At 53.4% G+C, this 13,205-nt stretch overlaps 1 protein-coding gene across 1 annotated transcript in view; it reads left to right on the plus strand.

The window, feature by feature from the left end:
- The window catches only part of LOC111152980 (spire type actin nucleation factor 2), a 32,104-nt gene extending 19,005 nt beyond the window's left edge, over positions 1–13,099 (plus strand). The window contains exons 6-15 of the mRNA XM_022511763.1: positions 25–111; positions 365–488; positions 598–767; positions 1,408–1,604; positions 3,050–3,155; positions 5,995–6,129; positions 6,273–6,340; positions 10,038–10,065; positions 11,008–11,123; positions 11,430–13,099. Coding sequence (XP_022367471.1) covers positions 25–111; positions 365–488; positions 598–767; positions 1,408–1,604; positions 3,050–3,155; positions 5,995–6,129; positions 6,273–6,340; positions 10,038–10,065; positions 11,008–11,123; positions 11,430–11,652 — 1,254 coding nt within the window. The 3' untranslated portion in view covers positions 11,653–13,099. The remainder of the gene's footprint in view (positions 1–24; positions 112–364; positions 489–597; positions 768–1,407; positions 1,605–3,049; positions 3,156–5,994; positions 6,130–6,272; positions 6,341–10,037; positions 10,066–11,007; positions 11,124–11,429) is intronic.
- Positions 13,100–13,205: the final 106 nt, after the last annotated feature.

The following is a 13,205-nucleotide window of genomic DNA, read 5'->3' on the forward strand; positions in this document are numbered from 1 at the left end:
CAGCCTTAGCTGCCTCCCCCACAGGTCGATGGAGATATACCTCCCAGGGTGAAGAAGGATGCCCATGAACTCATCTTAGACTTCATCCGCTCCCGGCCTCCACTGAAACAGGTACGTGCTGCACGGGGCCTCCCCTTGTGGCCTTCCCTCCCCAAGGGCAGACCGGCGCCTCCCCTGAGGAGGTGCTTGGAAGGTTGGGTCTGAGATGGACCTGCCCCAGGAGCACGCAGGCCACCTCCGGTCTGCCCCCGCTGTGCCCGCTCCTGATAGGCCTGGCTGTGTCCTCAGGGTTCCTCCCCGCTCTAGTGTGTCTGTGGCACAGCCCCACTGCCCTTCCTTCCTGGAACTGCCATACTCCCTCCAGGTCTCAGAGAGAAGGCTTCGCCCCTTACCCCAAAAGCAGAGGACCCTGCATGAGAAGATCCTGGAGGAGATCAAGCAGGAGCGGAGGCTGCGCCCAGTGGGGGGCGAGCGCTGGGGTAGCCGGGGTGAGCATGGGACACCCCCCTCCCCACTTTTGCTCCTGCCCTACTACCTCCCCACTCCATCCGCACCCCCTCACTCTGCTGTCCTGCCCCACCTCCCTGCCTTCACCAGGGTTTGGCTCTCTGCCCTGCATTCTCAATGCCTGTTCGGGGGACACCAAATCCACGTCTTGCATCAACCTGTCCGTCATGGATGCTGGGAGCAACACGCAGCGCCCACGGCCCCGGGTTCTGCTCAAGGCCCCCACCTTGGCTGAGATGGAGGAGATGAATACATCTGAGGTCAGAACCCATAGATTCCTGGAAAGAGACGGGGTGGGGAGGGGGGTAAGTGAGAAGGGCTGAGCCAAGGCAGCGTGGAGCTTTCAGCCGCGGGCGTCCACCGCTCAGGGCTGAGGGCTGCACTCTTCTTTGGAGCTGCTGTCCTGCTGTGGCGCTGGGTCTGCTCTGAAAGCAAACGTGGTGGGCCTTGGGAGCACTTCCCCATCTTGGTGGCTCAGACGGGTGACTGAAACAGTGGCCTTGGGCCACCTCTTCCCATGGCACAGAAAGGGCTGGAATGGACATGCTCCATCATCTTGGGGCTGGGAAGCTGAGCGCCCTCTGGCTGATGTGAAAAGCCAGTGTGTTTCAATGGGACACTGAGTGGGACGTCAATGGGGATATCATGTCCCCACAGCCCTCAGAGCCCAAGGAAACCAGGGGTGGTAGTGGTCCCAGTGGGCTACACCTGAGAGAGGACCAGTCATCTCCAGGACCTCCCACAGGCCTCAGGAAAGGGTTTTTCTTTTGAGGTACTTGTTTCCACTGTCTAGAGGAGAGTGAGGCAGCAGCCCCCCGGCCAGTCCAGGGACAGGCCGGAGATGCTGGCGGGCAGAATGGTCAGGTTGGGTGGTCAGGGCTGAGTCTGCTGTGTCCACAGGAGGAAGAGTCTCCGTGTGGGGAGGGGACACTGAAGCGGGACCGCTCTTTCTCAGAGCATGACCTGGTCCAGCTCCGGAGCGAAGTGTCCTCTAGCCTGCAGCCAGCCACTCAGCCCCAAGGAGGGCTGGAATCTTCCCGGCCCCGCGCAGGCAGAATGCACACTTGGAGGCCAAGCACCCAAGAGCAAGGCAAGTGGTGCCTCTCACCCTTCTCCCTTGATTCTGCCCTGTGAGCATCATGTCCTGGCTTGGATCCTACTGTCCTCCCGAGCAGGCCGCACCCAGAGGGCACAGGGAGCTCATATCTGTAAGAAGGGTATTTAAAGTTCAAGCCCAGATCTACCTCATTGCCTCAGGCAGGCATCCCCCACTTTTTTAACTTGAAAACCTTCTTACTAAATTAGTCATCCACGTTTTTTGTAAGACACTTTTTAAAAACTTGAAAACATTCCCATGATTCTAATACCTAGAGATAATTATTATTACTATATTGGTATATGAATTACCATATATATGGTAATGCCATATATGCCAATATATGGTATTATTATATTGGTATATGAAAAGAAATTTGGATGGGTGGAGGATGGATGGACAGATGATATATAGATGGATGGATGATGGATGGATGGATGGGTGGATGGATGGATTATGGATGGATGGATGTGTGGATGGATGGATGGGTGGACAATGGATGGATGGGTGGATGGATGACAGATGGGAGAGTGGACAATGATGGATGAATGATGGATGTATAGATGGATGATAGGATAGATGGATGGATGGATGATTGAGAGATCTTTCTAGTCTTTTTTTTTCCTCCCGTCAATGAAAAGGTGTCTGCAATGAACCAGATGGGCCATGCAGCACACCATTTTATGAGACTGATTATGAGACTGATGTGCTACCTACTGCGCTAACGAGGCACCTAGCACACCATTTTAGAACCTGACTTATCATCACCTCCTTTTCCTGTTCCGCACAGAGGTCAAAATAATCCTTCTGGCCACACAGGGTTAGTTAGTCCCACTGTTGTGAGGGCTGTGCTTCCCCAAGTGCTGACAGGACATGGGGCTGTCCTCTCCCCCTCCCCCACTGCTTCGACCAGACCTGGCCAGCCCACCTTCTCTGCCCTCGAGGTTACTCGGAGCCACCCTATTGCTCTCTTGCCACTCTCATGGTGGTGCTATTTGGTAGCTGATTCACTTGCTAGAGTGAAGGGGTCCAGGCCAGGCCGATTCCGTACCTCACTGTCCCCCAACTGTCCTCCAGACGTAGAGACCCTGTGGTGAACCGGCCTCTTGCTCCTTCGTCCTGTCCGCATTGAGAGCAGTGATCAGCGTGAATGGGGGAGTCAGGCTTCCTGTGTGGCTGGTGTCGCCTGCTCTCCCTGTTGGCTCGTTAACAGGGATCAGATGTGGGGCCTCCCACAGGGGTCCCTTGGGCCTAGGACACCGAGGTGCCCCCAATGTGGTTGATAATGTTCTCTACATGTTCTTCTGCTTGATTACTCCCCCCACGGTCCCCATGGCCAGGCCAGCTGTCTCCCTGGGTCCCTGGGCACAGCCCTGCCACACCAGTGTCTGCCAGGTTGTCCTGACGGGACTTGTGTGCTCTGAGTCCAGGTCTGTTCCCGATGAGTGTCCAGGCCCAGCCTGACCCCAGCTCCCGACCACACAGTGACCAGGGCTCAGCAGAGGACAAGCCAGAGGCTTCCGCAGCCCCAGACACCCATCACCTGTGGCTGGTGAGTGACAGAGGCGTTGTCGTCCACAGTGACTGGGTGGGGGCGTCCCTTGGGCCCTCCCCCTCATGTCTGCCCAGGACAAGGCCGGCAGGAGTGGGGCCCAGGAGTGGGGCCGCTCCTTCAGCCCATGTGGCTGGGTCTGCTCTGCTGCCGCCTTCTGGGCCTTCTGGGCACGGCAGCCCCCTGGCCAAACCAGGACCTTGCCAAGGGGATGGACATAAGAAGCTCTTGGTTCACTCTCTGTGAGGAGCTGGGGCCCCGGGCCCAAGGGCAGTGAGGAGGAAGACTTAGCCTCTGCCACTGCAGCATGAGCCTCGCACCCGGGCTCCCTCAGCCTCCCTGGGGGGGACAGAGCTGACAACCCTGTGACTGGTGGTGTAATCACCCCACCCTTGAAGTTTTGTCAAGAGGCTCAGATGGGAACAGATGTCAAAATGCTGACAGGTGCCGTATAAATGTGAGGAACCGCTACACTGACAGTTCTCAGCTCAGTCCCATGTTATTTCTTGCTGCATTAAAACTTCCCCCAAAATGGAATAGTGTAAACAACAGACTTTTATTATCTCACACAGTTTCCGAGGTCAGGAATGGGCAGGTGGGCAGATGGGCTCAGGCCTCCCCAGAGGTGGCCCTGGAATGGGGCTCCTCACGTGGCTATGGGTGGGAGGCCTTGGTGCCTCCACACGTGGCCCTCTCCCCAGGGCTCCTGGGTGTCCTCAGGACCTGGCGGCGGCCTTCCCCTAGTGCTCATGGTCTGAGAGAGACAGCAAGGCAGACGCCAGTGTCAGCAGAGACTGTTACTTCCACCGTAATCTGTTCATTACAGTGACTCACTAAGTACATCCTCAGCAGAGGAGAATTAAGCACCCCCCACACACACTATTTTCCTCTTTGGGTGAGGAACCAGAACAAGTTTTTTACTTCTTCACTTCTTGCACTCAAAGTGTTCCTTGATGACATCGTGACCTGGCTGTGCTCTAGTCCTTCACGGGGTCTCCCTTCTGCCCCTCCCCTTGTTCCTCATCTTCATCAGCCTCATGAGGCTGACTTGGTGCTCGGAACACAGGCCTCCGCCAGCTTGACACACGCGGGCTCAGCACCGAGATGGGCTTGGCGCTGTTCTAAGGCCATCGTGGATGAGGGCAGTCCCAGGCCCCCCGCAAAGCGGTGCTAATGCCCATGACCCCTCCAGCAGCAGGGCCTTCCTGGGCCATAGTGGTGGGTCATGGGGGCAGCTGAGTCTTGAGTGCACGTAAGCCCCTACGGAACTCACAGGGGGCCGGGAAGGAGGAAGGCTCGCTTCTTGAAGGGATGTCAAAGAACTGGGGGAAGTGTAAGTTTGTTTTTTTTTTTTTTCCTAAAGTAGACTCCACGCCCAGCGTGGGGCTTGAACTCACAACCCTGAGATCGAGACATGCGCGGAGATCGAGAGTCCGACACTGAACTGATGGAGCCCCCCAGGCGCCTCAGTACATTCTTTTAATCAGTTGTTGGCGGGGGCGTGTTTTAAATGATGGCTCCCGTAAGTGTATTTTTCTTAGCACAGATCTCGAGTGCTTTCCGAGAGATTTGGCTGTCAAACATCACACAAGCTCAGCGACTGTCCGCCCTGAACATGTCTTACAGCCAACCCGATACACACAGCCTGCTGGTCTCTGGTCCTGACGTGAGACTTCTTGGCCACATGTGCTGTTTGTGTAACACGTGTGAGGCTCCCAGGGAGTTAGATGTTCAGGCTGCTGGTAGCCAGGCAACCTAATGCTTTGGGTGGGAATGAGAACACGGGCTCCCAGACTCTCCCCAGACAACTGCCTTAAAGAGGATAGCCCACCTGCAATAGGAAACCAAACACAGTCACCCAGCGCCCATCTTTATGGTGCCTTCATGGGCTGGTGTCCCTCAGGACGCCTCGTCTCAGCGGCTAACATTTTTTTTTTTAAGATTTTATTTATTTATTTGACAGACAGAGATCACAAGCAGGCAGAGAGGCAGGCAGAGAGAGAGGAGGAAGCAGGCTCCCTGCTGAGCAGAGAGCCCGATGCGGGGCTTGATCCCAGGACCCTGAGATCATGACCTGAGCCGAAGGCAGAGGCTTAACCCACTGAGCCACCCAGGCGCCCCAAGGCAGCTAACATTTTAAATGTGGGCTGCGCACTGAGGGCTGTGTTACCCCCATGGAGCGGCATACAACCCCACCTCATAGGAGAGGAACTGAGACCTGGAGAGCTGGAGCTCCACCCTCCCTTCCCAGAGGGAGCCCCGAGCCAGGCACTCTCACATGGTAGGCAGCTTGGCCGGCAGGACACACGCCGCCTCCGGACGGGCTGACTCAGAGCCCTGCGGGCTGGTGAGCACTGAGCTGGGCAGCGCAAGGGTGCCCGGGGCCTTCCACTGCCGGCAAGGAGAGAGCTCTGTGGGGAAGGGTTCCAATAGCAGGAGAGGTGGGCCTGGGGACTCTGGCTGGCTTCGATCGGCCTTCGTGTGTATTTGCAGGTGGGGGACGAGGTAGGAGGCAGGCATTTCAGGTCAGGGAGGGCTGTGAACACAGGTGGGGCTGGCTACGGGGGTTGGTCCTCGGCGGGCCGGGGCTGGGCTGGGTCGGAGGAGAGCTTGCTTTGCCGCTGCACGCCCGTCAGAGAAGTCATGAGGAGTGTGCATGGCTCCCGGGGGTAGACGAACTGAAGAGTGGGGAGTTTTAGGGAGCTGCTGGGCGTGGGTAGACTGAAGCCACGAAGATTCCAGAGTCCTCAGAGAAGAGAGGCCCTTGTGGACAGACTCTTGAAGGGCCTCGTTCCCGAAGACCTAAGCAGTACTGACCCCTCCAGCCTTCTGTCCCCAGGAGTTCAGCCATCCCGTGGAGAGCCTTGCTCTGACTGTGGAGGAGGTGATGGATGTGCGCCGCGTGCTGGTGAAGGCCGAGATGGAGAGGTTCCTGCACAACAAGGAGCTCGCCAGCGGTCTGAGGAAGGGGAAGGTGAGCTAGCCTGGATCCAGCTGCTCCCTTGGCGGGCTAGCCTGGATCCAGCTGCTCCCCTGTCGGGCTGGCTCCCAGGCCAGCCCAAACTCAGGGCTCCTTCCTCACTAGGCAGGACAAGCTAATTTGGCCTTTTCTTACAGATTTGCTGCTGCTGCCGAACCAAGTTCCCGCTGTTCTCCTGGCCACCCACCTGTCTCTTTTGCAAGAGGTGAGCGTCTGTAAGCACCCTGGCAGGGATTAACATGGGAGGAGGAGGTAAGCTTCTCCAAGCCGGCCCTGACCAGTCAGACTTCCTGGGATTGTGGGGATGTTCTGTCATGCACCATGGGCTAGTGCAACTTGGAACATAATTTTTAATTTAATTTTAATAGCTAAGGGGCTCCCACCTTCAGCCACGGTGGGGTAACAGGCATTAGAACAGGCAGTTTCCACCTGAAACAACCAAAAAAACCCATAAAAACCAGAAAATCCAAAGAACAGGAAGCAGTGGATTTTAAGATACTGGATATCAGGTAATAGCAGGAAACAGAGTGAGCCCTATGACTGCCTCAGCGGCCTGGAGTTTCTAGGTCAAGGCCTAGAGAGATCAAGGCAGCTGAAGGTCTCAGAATGTACTTCCTGCAGGAAGAGAGCAGTCTGCAGGGTGAGATCCCCCCAGAGTAGTCAGCAGGGTTCTAATCAGCACACACAAGCAAGGAAATGACTGAAGGCTGGGGAAGAAGCTCCCTGAAACAGGGACTAGCAGGCTCCAAGTCTGGCCCACTACTTGTTTTGTAAATAAAACTTTATTGGAACAAAGCCACATCCTTTGTTTCTTCATTATTCATTTAGCCACACCTAAAATGTTTATTATCTGACCCCTTACAGAAGAAGTGTTCTGACCCTGTGCTAAAGCTTTAAGGCATAGTGTCTATTCCCACCAACCATGGTGGAAGTGCTGGAGGTCATGAGCCGGGAGGTCGGACACAGAGGATGGTCTTGTCCCACAAGTGGGGAATAAGTACCCCTAGGCCAAGCATTGTTCCAGACCTAAAATTTAAAAAAAGCAAGACCTAAAAGGACCAAACCATTCCCAAGTATCTTAAATGCTTCCCAGAACAAAGCTCAAGAATAGGAATAAAAAAATAACCAGCACCCAGCAAGATAAAATGTGTAGCATCTAATCAAAGATATTAGCCACGTCAAGAAGCAGGAAAGCATGACCCTTGACAGAAGAATCCATCAAAATCACCCAGAAATGACAGAGACATTAGAATCAGTAGATAAGTACATTAAAAGTTCTGAACTGTATTTCCTATGTTCAAAAAGTTACAGGAATGAAAGATCTGAAGAAGACTCAAAGTTCCAGACATAAAAACCAGAATGTTTGGGTGAATGTTCAGAATTACACCAGATAAAATTAACGGCAGATTGAACATTCAGAAGAATGTATAGAAGAAAAAATTAGTGAACTCAAAGAGAAAGCAATACAAACTGTCTAAAATGAAAACACTGTGGGGGCGCCTGGGTGGCTCAGTGGTTAAGCCTCTGCCTTCAGCTCAGGTCATGATCCCAGGGTCCTGGGATTGAGCCCAGCATTGGGCTCCCTGCTCAGTGGGGAGCCTGCTTCCCCCTCTTGCTCTGCCTACTTGTGATCTCTCTCTCTCTCTCTGTGAAATAAATAAATAAAATCTTTAAAAAAAGAAAACTTTAAAAAATAAAGTGAAATGCTGTGAGAAAAAATAATTTAAAAAACGAAAATGGTGCCAGTGAGTGGTGGGATAATGTTAAGAAGTCTAATATAGACGTAATTAAAGTCCCCAAAGGAAAAGGGGGGAGGAGGACAGAAAAAGCATTTGAAGAAATAATAGCTAAAAAGATTTTTAAATTTGATGATAAATAAAAACTCATAAGAAACTCAACCCCAAGCACAAGGAACATGAAAAAATTACACCAAGCCACATATTAACCAAAGTGATCAAAACTGTAATAAAGAGAAGATTTTGTTTATTTATTTTAGAGAGAGAGCAGGGGAGCAGAGGGAGAGGGACAAGCAGACTCCATGCTAAGTGTGGAACCTGATGTGGACTAAGGCAAAATGAAGGGTCGGGTGCTTAACCAGCTGAGCCGCCCGGTGCCCCAAGAGAAATTCTTGAAACCAGGCAGCAGGTAAAGACATGCCGAGAGCACAGACAAGGTGGTGGCAGGCTTCTTGGAAACAGTGTGAGCAAGAGGACAGTAAAAGAGCATTTTCGAAGGACTGAAAAACTGTCCATCTAGAATCCTATACCCAGCAACAGTATGCTTTAAAAACAAAGACAAAAAGTAGAAACATCTCCAGAAATACAAAAACTAAGAGTTCTTCAGCAGTAGACTGCACTAAAGTGAATGTTCAGTGAGGTCCTTCACCTGATGGAGTCTCAATCCACACGGGGATGGGAAGCACAGTAGCAGCCAGTAAGTGAGCACAGACTGCTTTCTCACAACTCTCCACAAGATGAATCGAGATCCAGCACCCAATGGGGGGAAATGCAGTGTCCGCTGCCCACTCAGTAATTACCAGGCAGCCCCCAAATTAACAGCAGCATCTCCCAGGATTCACAACATCTCTGAGTAAAAAGTATCGTCACAATGGCATTAAGGCCAAGGAGGAGATCAGAAGTATGCTGATGGAAGTTCTTTATGATCTGTGTGAAGTGCTACACTATGTATTAATTATTAATTTCAATGTAGATCACAAAGAACATTAGCAGAGATTAAAGGCATTCCTGTCATAATGGTAAGGGGGGAGAAATAACTATTCTGAACACTTGACCTACCTAACAACAGAGGTCAAAAATACGTGGAGTAAAAATCTGAGCAAGTTGTAAGGAAACATTGATAAGTCCCTCGAGGTTCAAGAGCCTTCTCTCAACAACTGACACGACGCGCAGACAGGAGGGTACAACATAGGCCAAGAAGACTTGAACGCTACCAACCGACTTGATTCGACATTCACGGCACACACACCTGAGCCCAGCAGAAGGTACTTCTCAGGTGCACACGGAATGGTTCCCAAACAGACCATATTCTGGGGCATAGAACAATTCTCACAAATGTAGGACCCAAGGAAAGTAAGTTCCCTGACCGCAGCAAAGTAAAGTAAAATTAACCCAGAGGTTTCTAGATGGCAAACCAACTATAAAACATACAGGCAGTCTGCCTTTGGCTCAGGTCATGATCCCAAGACCCTGGGATGGAGCCCAGCGGTCCCTCTCCCTCTGCCCCTCCCCCAGCTGGCACGTGTGCGCACTCTCTCTCCCTCAAGAAAATAAATAAAATTTAAAACGAAACAAAACAAAAAGTCCACGCAAGATGACACCATCTGTTCTTTCAAAAAATGAATTTGGACAATTCGTCCCCTGATGTAACTTTGTAGATACTATGCATAATACCCCATTTCTTTTATTTTTATTTTACGTTTAAATGTGTATCTCTGTCGATCACACTTCGATCTGGAGAAGGGAAACCAGTCAGCAAGGACCCTCTGAGGACGGGCTTTACGGGACAGGACTCCTGGGTCTCTATCACAGTCGTCTCTCTGTCAGGTTTTTTTTCCAAGAAGGCATTCATTCTCGAAATCAGGAATGGGGAACAACAAGATATCCGTCACAGCTCGAAACTGAGCCACTCACCCGTGGCCCCTGTGGCTCGGGGGGCTTGTGGTGGGGAGTGTTGGGCACGTGAGAAAACCCAGACCAAACTGTCCAGAGTGTGTCAGGGACACACATATTTTGGATGTACAGCTAATTAAAGAGAAAAGCAAGATTTGGGGATAAACTAAGTGAAATACTGAACAAATGGGGGTCGAGCAGGGGAGGGCAGTTGACGGTGGGAACGGTTTCTCTGTGGCCTCTTCGCAGCTGACCCCCTTCCTTCCCTTCCAGGGCCGTCTGCGCTTCCTGCAGCGTTAAGGTGAGCAGCATCGGGGCCTGAGCAGGTGCGCGACGTGTCCTGTGACCGACGTGGCTTGTCAAGAGTCGCAGAACTGGGGGGGAGGGGCGCACCCTTTCTCTTTCTCCAAGAGGAGGGAGAACCGGGAGTGCCGTCTCCTGTGAGCAGGTCACACATGACCAGCCCTACCTTGTTCATCTCCTTCCTCCACACAGAACCCACTCCTAACACTTCCCGAAACTGTGCAGGTTTTATTTTTATTATTTTTAGAGTGGGGGGAGGGGCAGAGGGAGAAGCAGACTCCCTGCTGAGCACGGAGGAAAGGGGCAGGACTCTAGCTCATGACCGGATTCAAAGTCAAGGGTCAGACCCTTAACTGACTGAGCCACCCAGGCGCCCCAAGACTGTGTAGTTTTTAAAGACTTGTAAGTGGTCTTTTAAAAAATGTTCTTTAACATTCCACGTTAGCAGGAAAAACCCTTCACTTCCCCTGTGAAAGTCCTAATTTCTGACACTACAGCCTCCTTGAACGTTTCCAGACAGGCTCCGCACAGCACTCGGGGGCGTCTGTACCTGCAGACAGACAGGCACAGAAGGTTCATCACACTTAGAACCATGTCATCCTGGTTCACCTCAGCCTAGAAACCAGGAGTGCTGGAAAGGGGTTTTCCCACCACGATTTCCAAACCCTCTGTGTCCTGCCATTTCACTTCGGGAAAGCTCCGCCTCAGCACGTGCGCCAGGTCACGGGTGGTACAAGCGTCCGTCTACATGGGCACATGTTGTGGTTGGCGTGGGTACCAAGCAAGGGCGCCCACGCCTGCAGATGGCAGCATGGAGTGGAGCAAAGAATGGCCTCTCGACACCCCCAGGGTGTCACACGGGCCCAGAGCAGGTGTGTGGGTGTGTGCCTGCGCCTGTCCCTGTGGGTGCCTGGTTCATATCTCCCTGTGTGTGTTGTAGATGAAGATGCCTTCTAAGAAGTTTGCACACATTCCCGTCTACACGCTGGGCTTTGAGAGTCCTCGGAGGGTGTCAACTACCAACACTACACCAACCCAGAGAACAGAGGCCTTCCAGTGAGTCTCTTTGCCCTCTGCTGATGTCACTGGGGTCGCAGGCACTGATAGTAACACAGGAGCTGTGTGTGGGGATGGTTTGCGAGGACACTCCCAGGACGTGGAAATCCAAGGCAGTCGTCCAGGAAGAGCGGTCTCAGATGGGTCTGGGGGCTGAGTGGGAGGAGCTGGAAACTGAAGTGGTGAGCAGATCCCAGGCCTCCCACTAACTCTCGAGGGAAGGCTTTTGCTGGGGGGAGGGACGGGGTGGGCTGTGGATACAGAGAGACAGGAGGGGACGTCCCTGACAGCTCTGTCCTGCTCCAGATCCCTGCAGGGGCCCCAGTGGCAGAGTGTGGAGGAGGCATTCCCGCACATCTACACCCATGGCTGTGTCCTCAAGGACGTCTGCAGCGACTGCACCAGCTTCGTGGCGGACGTGGTTCGCTCCAGCCGCAGGAGTGTGGATGCGCTCAACGCCACACCTCGCCGTACCCGCCAAACCCAGTCTCTCTGTGTCCCCAACACCTGGACTCTCAACTTCAAGTGATGGCTCTTGACCTCCTGGGCCACCAGCCAGAGGCTCTTCAAGGCAGCCAGGCCTCTGGGGAGGAGCCAGGCTAGTCCTGCCCTGGCTGAGAAGCTCCCCGTCCTGGGGCACAGCTGCCCTCCCAAGTGTGCATGTACATATATACATATATAGATACATTTATATAATACACACACAGCCTATATATTTATAGACATGTTTCCTGGCCCCAGAGTTTATTTGGGGTCAGGCTCACTCCAGGACCCTCCCTGGGGGAGGCTGTTTCCTTTGGGAGTTGTTGGGAGTTGCTGGGGTTCAGGGACAGGACATGAGTGGGTTTTCTCACTCTGGAAAAAGGGCAGGTTGGAGATACAGCAGTGGGCTCCAGGCGCCAGAGCTCTGGGAAGACCCTCATCCCGGTGTTTGTTCTCTTCTCCATCCCAAGGATGAGAACACAGCAGTTTACTCTCCCTGGGTGGATGTCCAGGCTGGGACGACGGGATGCTTTGGTCCCCAGGTAGACAGGGGCACTCTGAGTGGAACCTGGCCTGAGGAGGCAGCTGGAAAGATCAGGAGTGGGCAGCCTGCTAGCAGCATCATAGCCTTCCAGTTGGAAGGTCCAAGGCCAGGCTCACTCCTTGCCCCCTGGCCAGCACCCAGGCCCCAGCCATCCTCCCAGACTCAGAGGTGCAGAGATGGTGCTGGTTCCAGGGCCCCAGTGATGCTGGTGATCCTGGTATGGGGAGGAAGTCTGTAAATATGTACACAGAGCTGCTCTTGGCCTAATAAAGGCGGTCTCACAGTCTTCCGTCTGGGGTGTGGACTGAGAACTCCAGAGCCACAGCGATGGGCACAGTCTCCGAGGGCAGAAGCTGGGCTCTTGGGGGCCACCTGCTCTCTGGTGTCCATTCAGGATGCCCACCATGAGACGAGGCCACTCACACCCACTCCTGTCCATGAGGCCCAACTTCCCGATCTGGCCATCCCAGTCCCAAAGCCAGTAGGGCTGCTGCATGTGGCTCAGCCTGGAGCCTGTCAACTGCCAGCCTCATCCCCAGATCCCTGCTCCTGTTCTCCATGCAGATGACTCCCTTGGGGTTTGCGGGGGAGGGGGCAGCTCCCGCTGCTCTTCAGGAGAATGGGCTGAAGCTCCTGTGTGCTCAGCCGGCCACATGCATCTGGGAGGTGGCTTGTCATCCCACCTTACAGGAAAGGAAACGGAGACTCAAGAGGGAAGGAATTTGGCCAAAGAAACAGCTCATCTGCGACCTCAACCCAGGCCTATGAGATGCCAGGTTCTAGCTGCCTGGCTCTAGCTATCTGCCACGTGCACAGGGGCCCAGAGGAGGCCCTGAGGGACAGGACTTGTTATAGAGGGACCTGCCAGAGAGGTAGCTCATCAGGAGGTTACACTAAATTGCAACAGTCCATTAAAAACAGCCAGCTTCCAACACCTCTGGGCACTTCCTGGGCAGGGAGTATTATTATTTCCATTTAAAAAAGAGAAAGCAGGGGCACCTGGGTGGCTCAGTGGGTTAGGGCCTCTGCCTTCGGCTCAGGTCATGATCCCAGGG

Source organism: Enhydra lutris, unplaced genomic scaffold, assembly GCF_002288905.1.
Source record: "Enhydra lutris kenyoni isolate GAN:26980312 unplaced genomic scaffold, ASM228890v2 scaffoldscaffold30, whole genome shotgun sequence".
Taxonomy (NCBI): domain Eukaryota; kingdom Metazoa; phylum Chordata; class Mammalia; order Carnivora; family Mustelidae; genus Enhydra; species Enhydra lutris.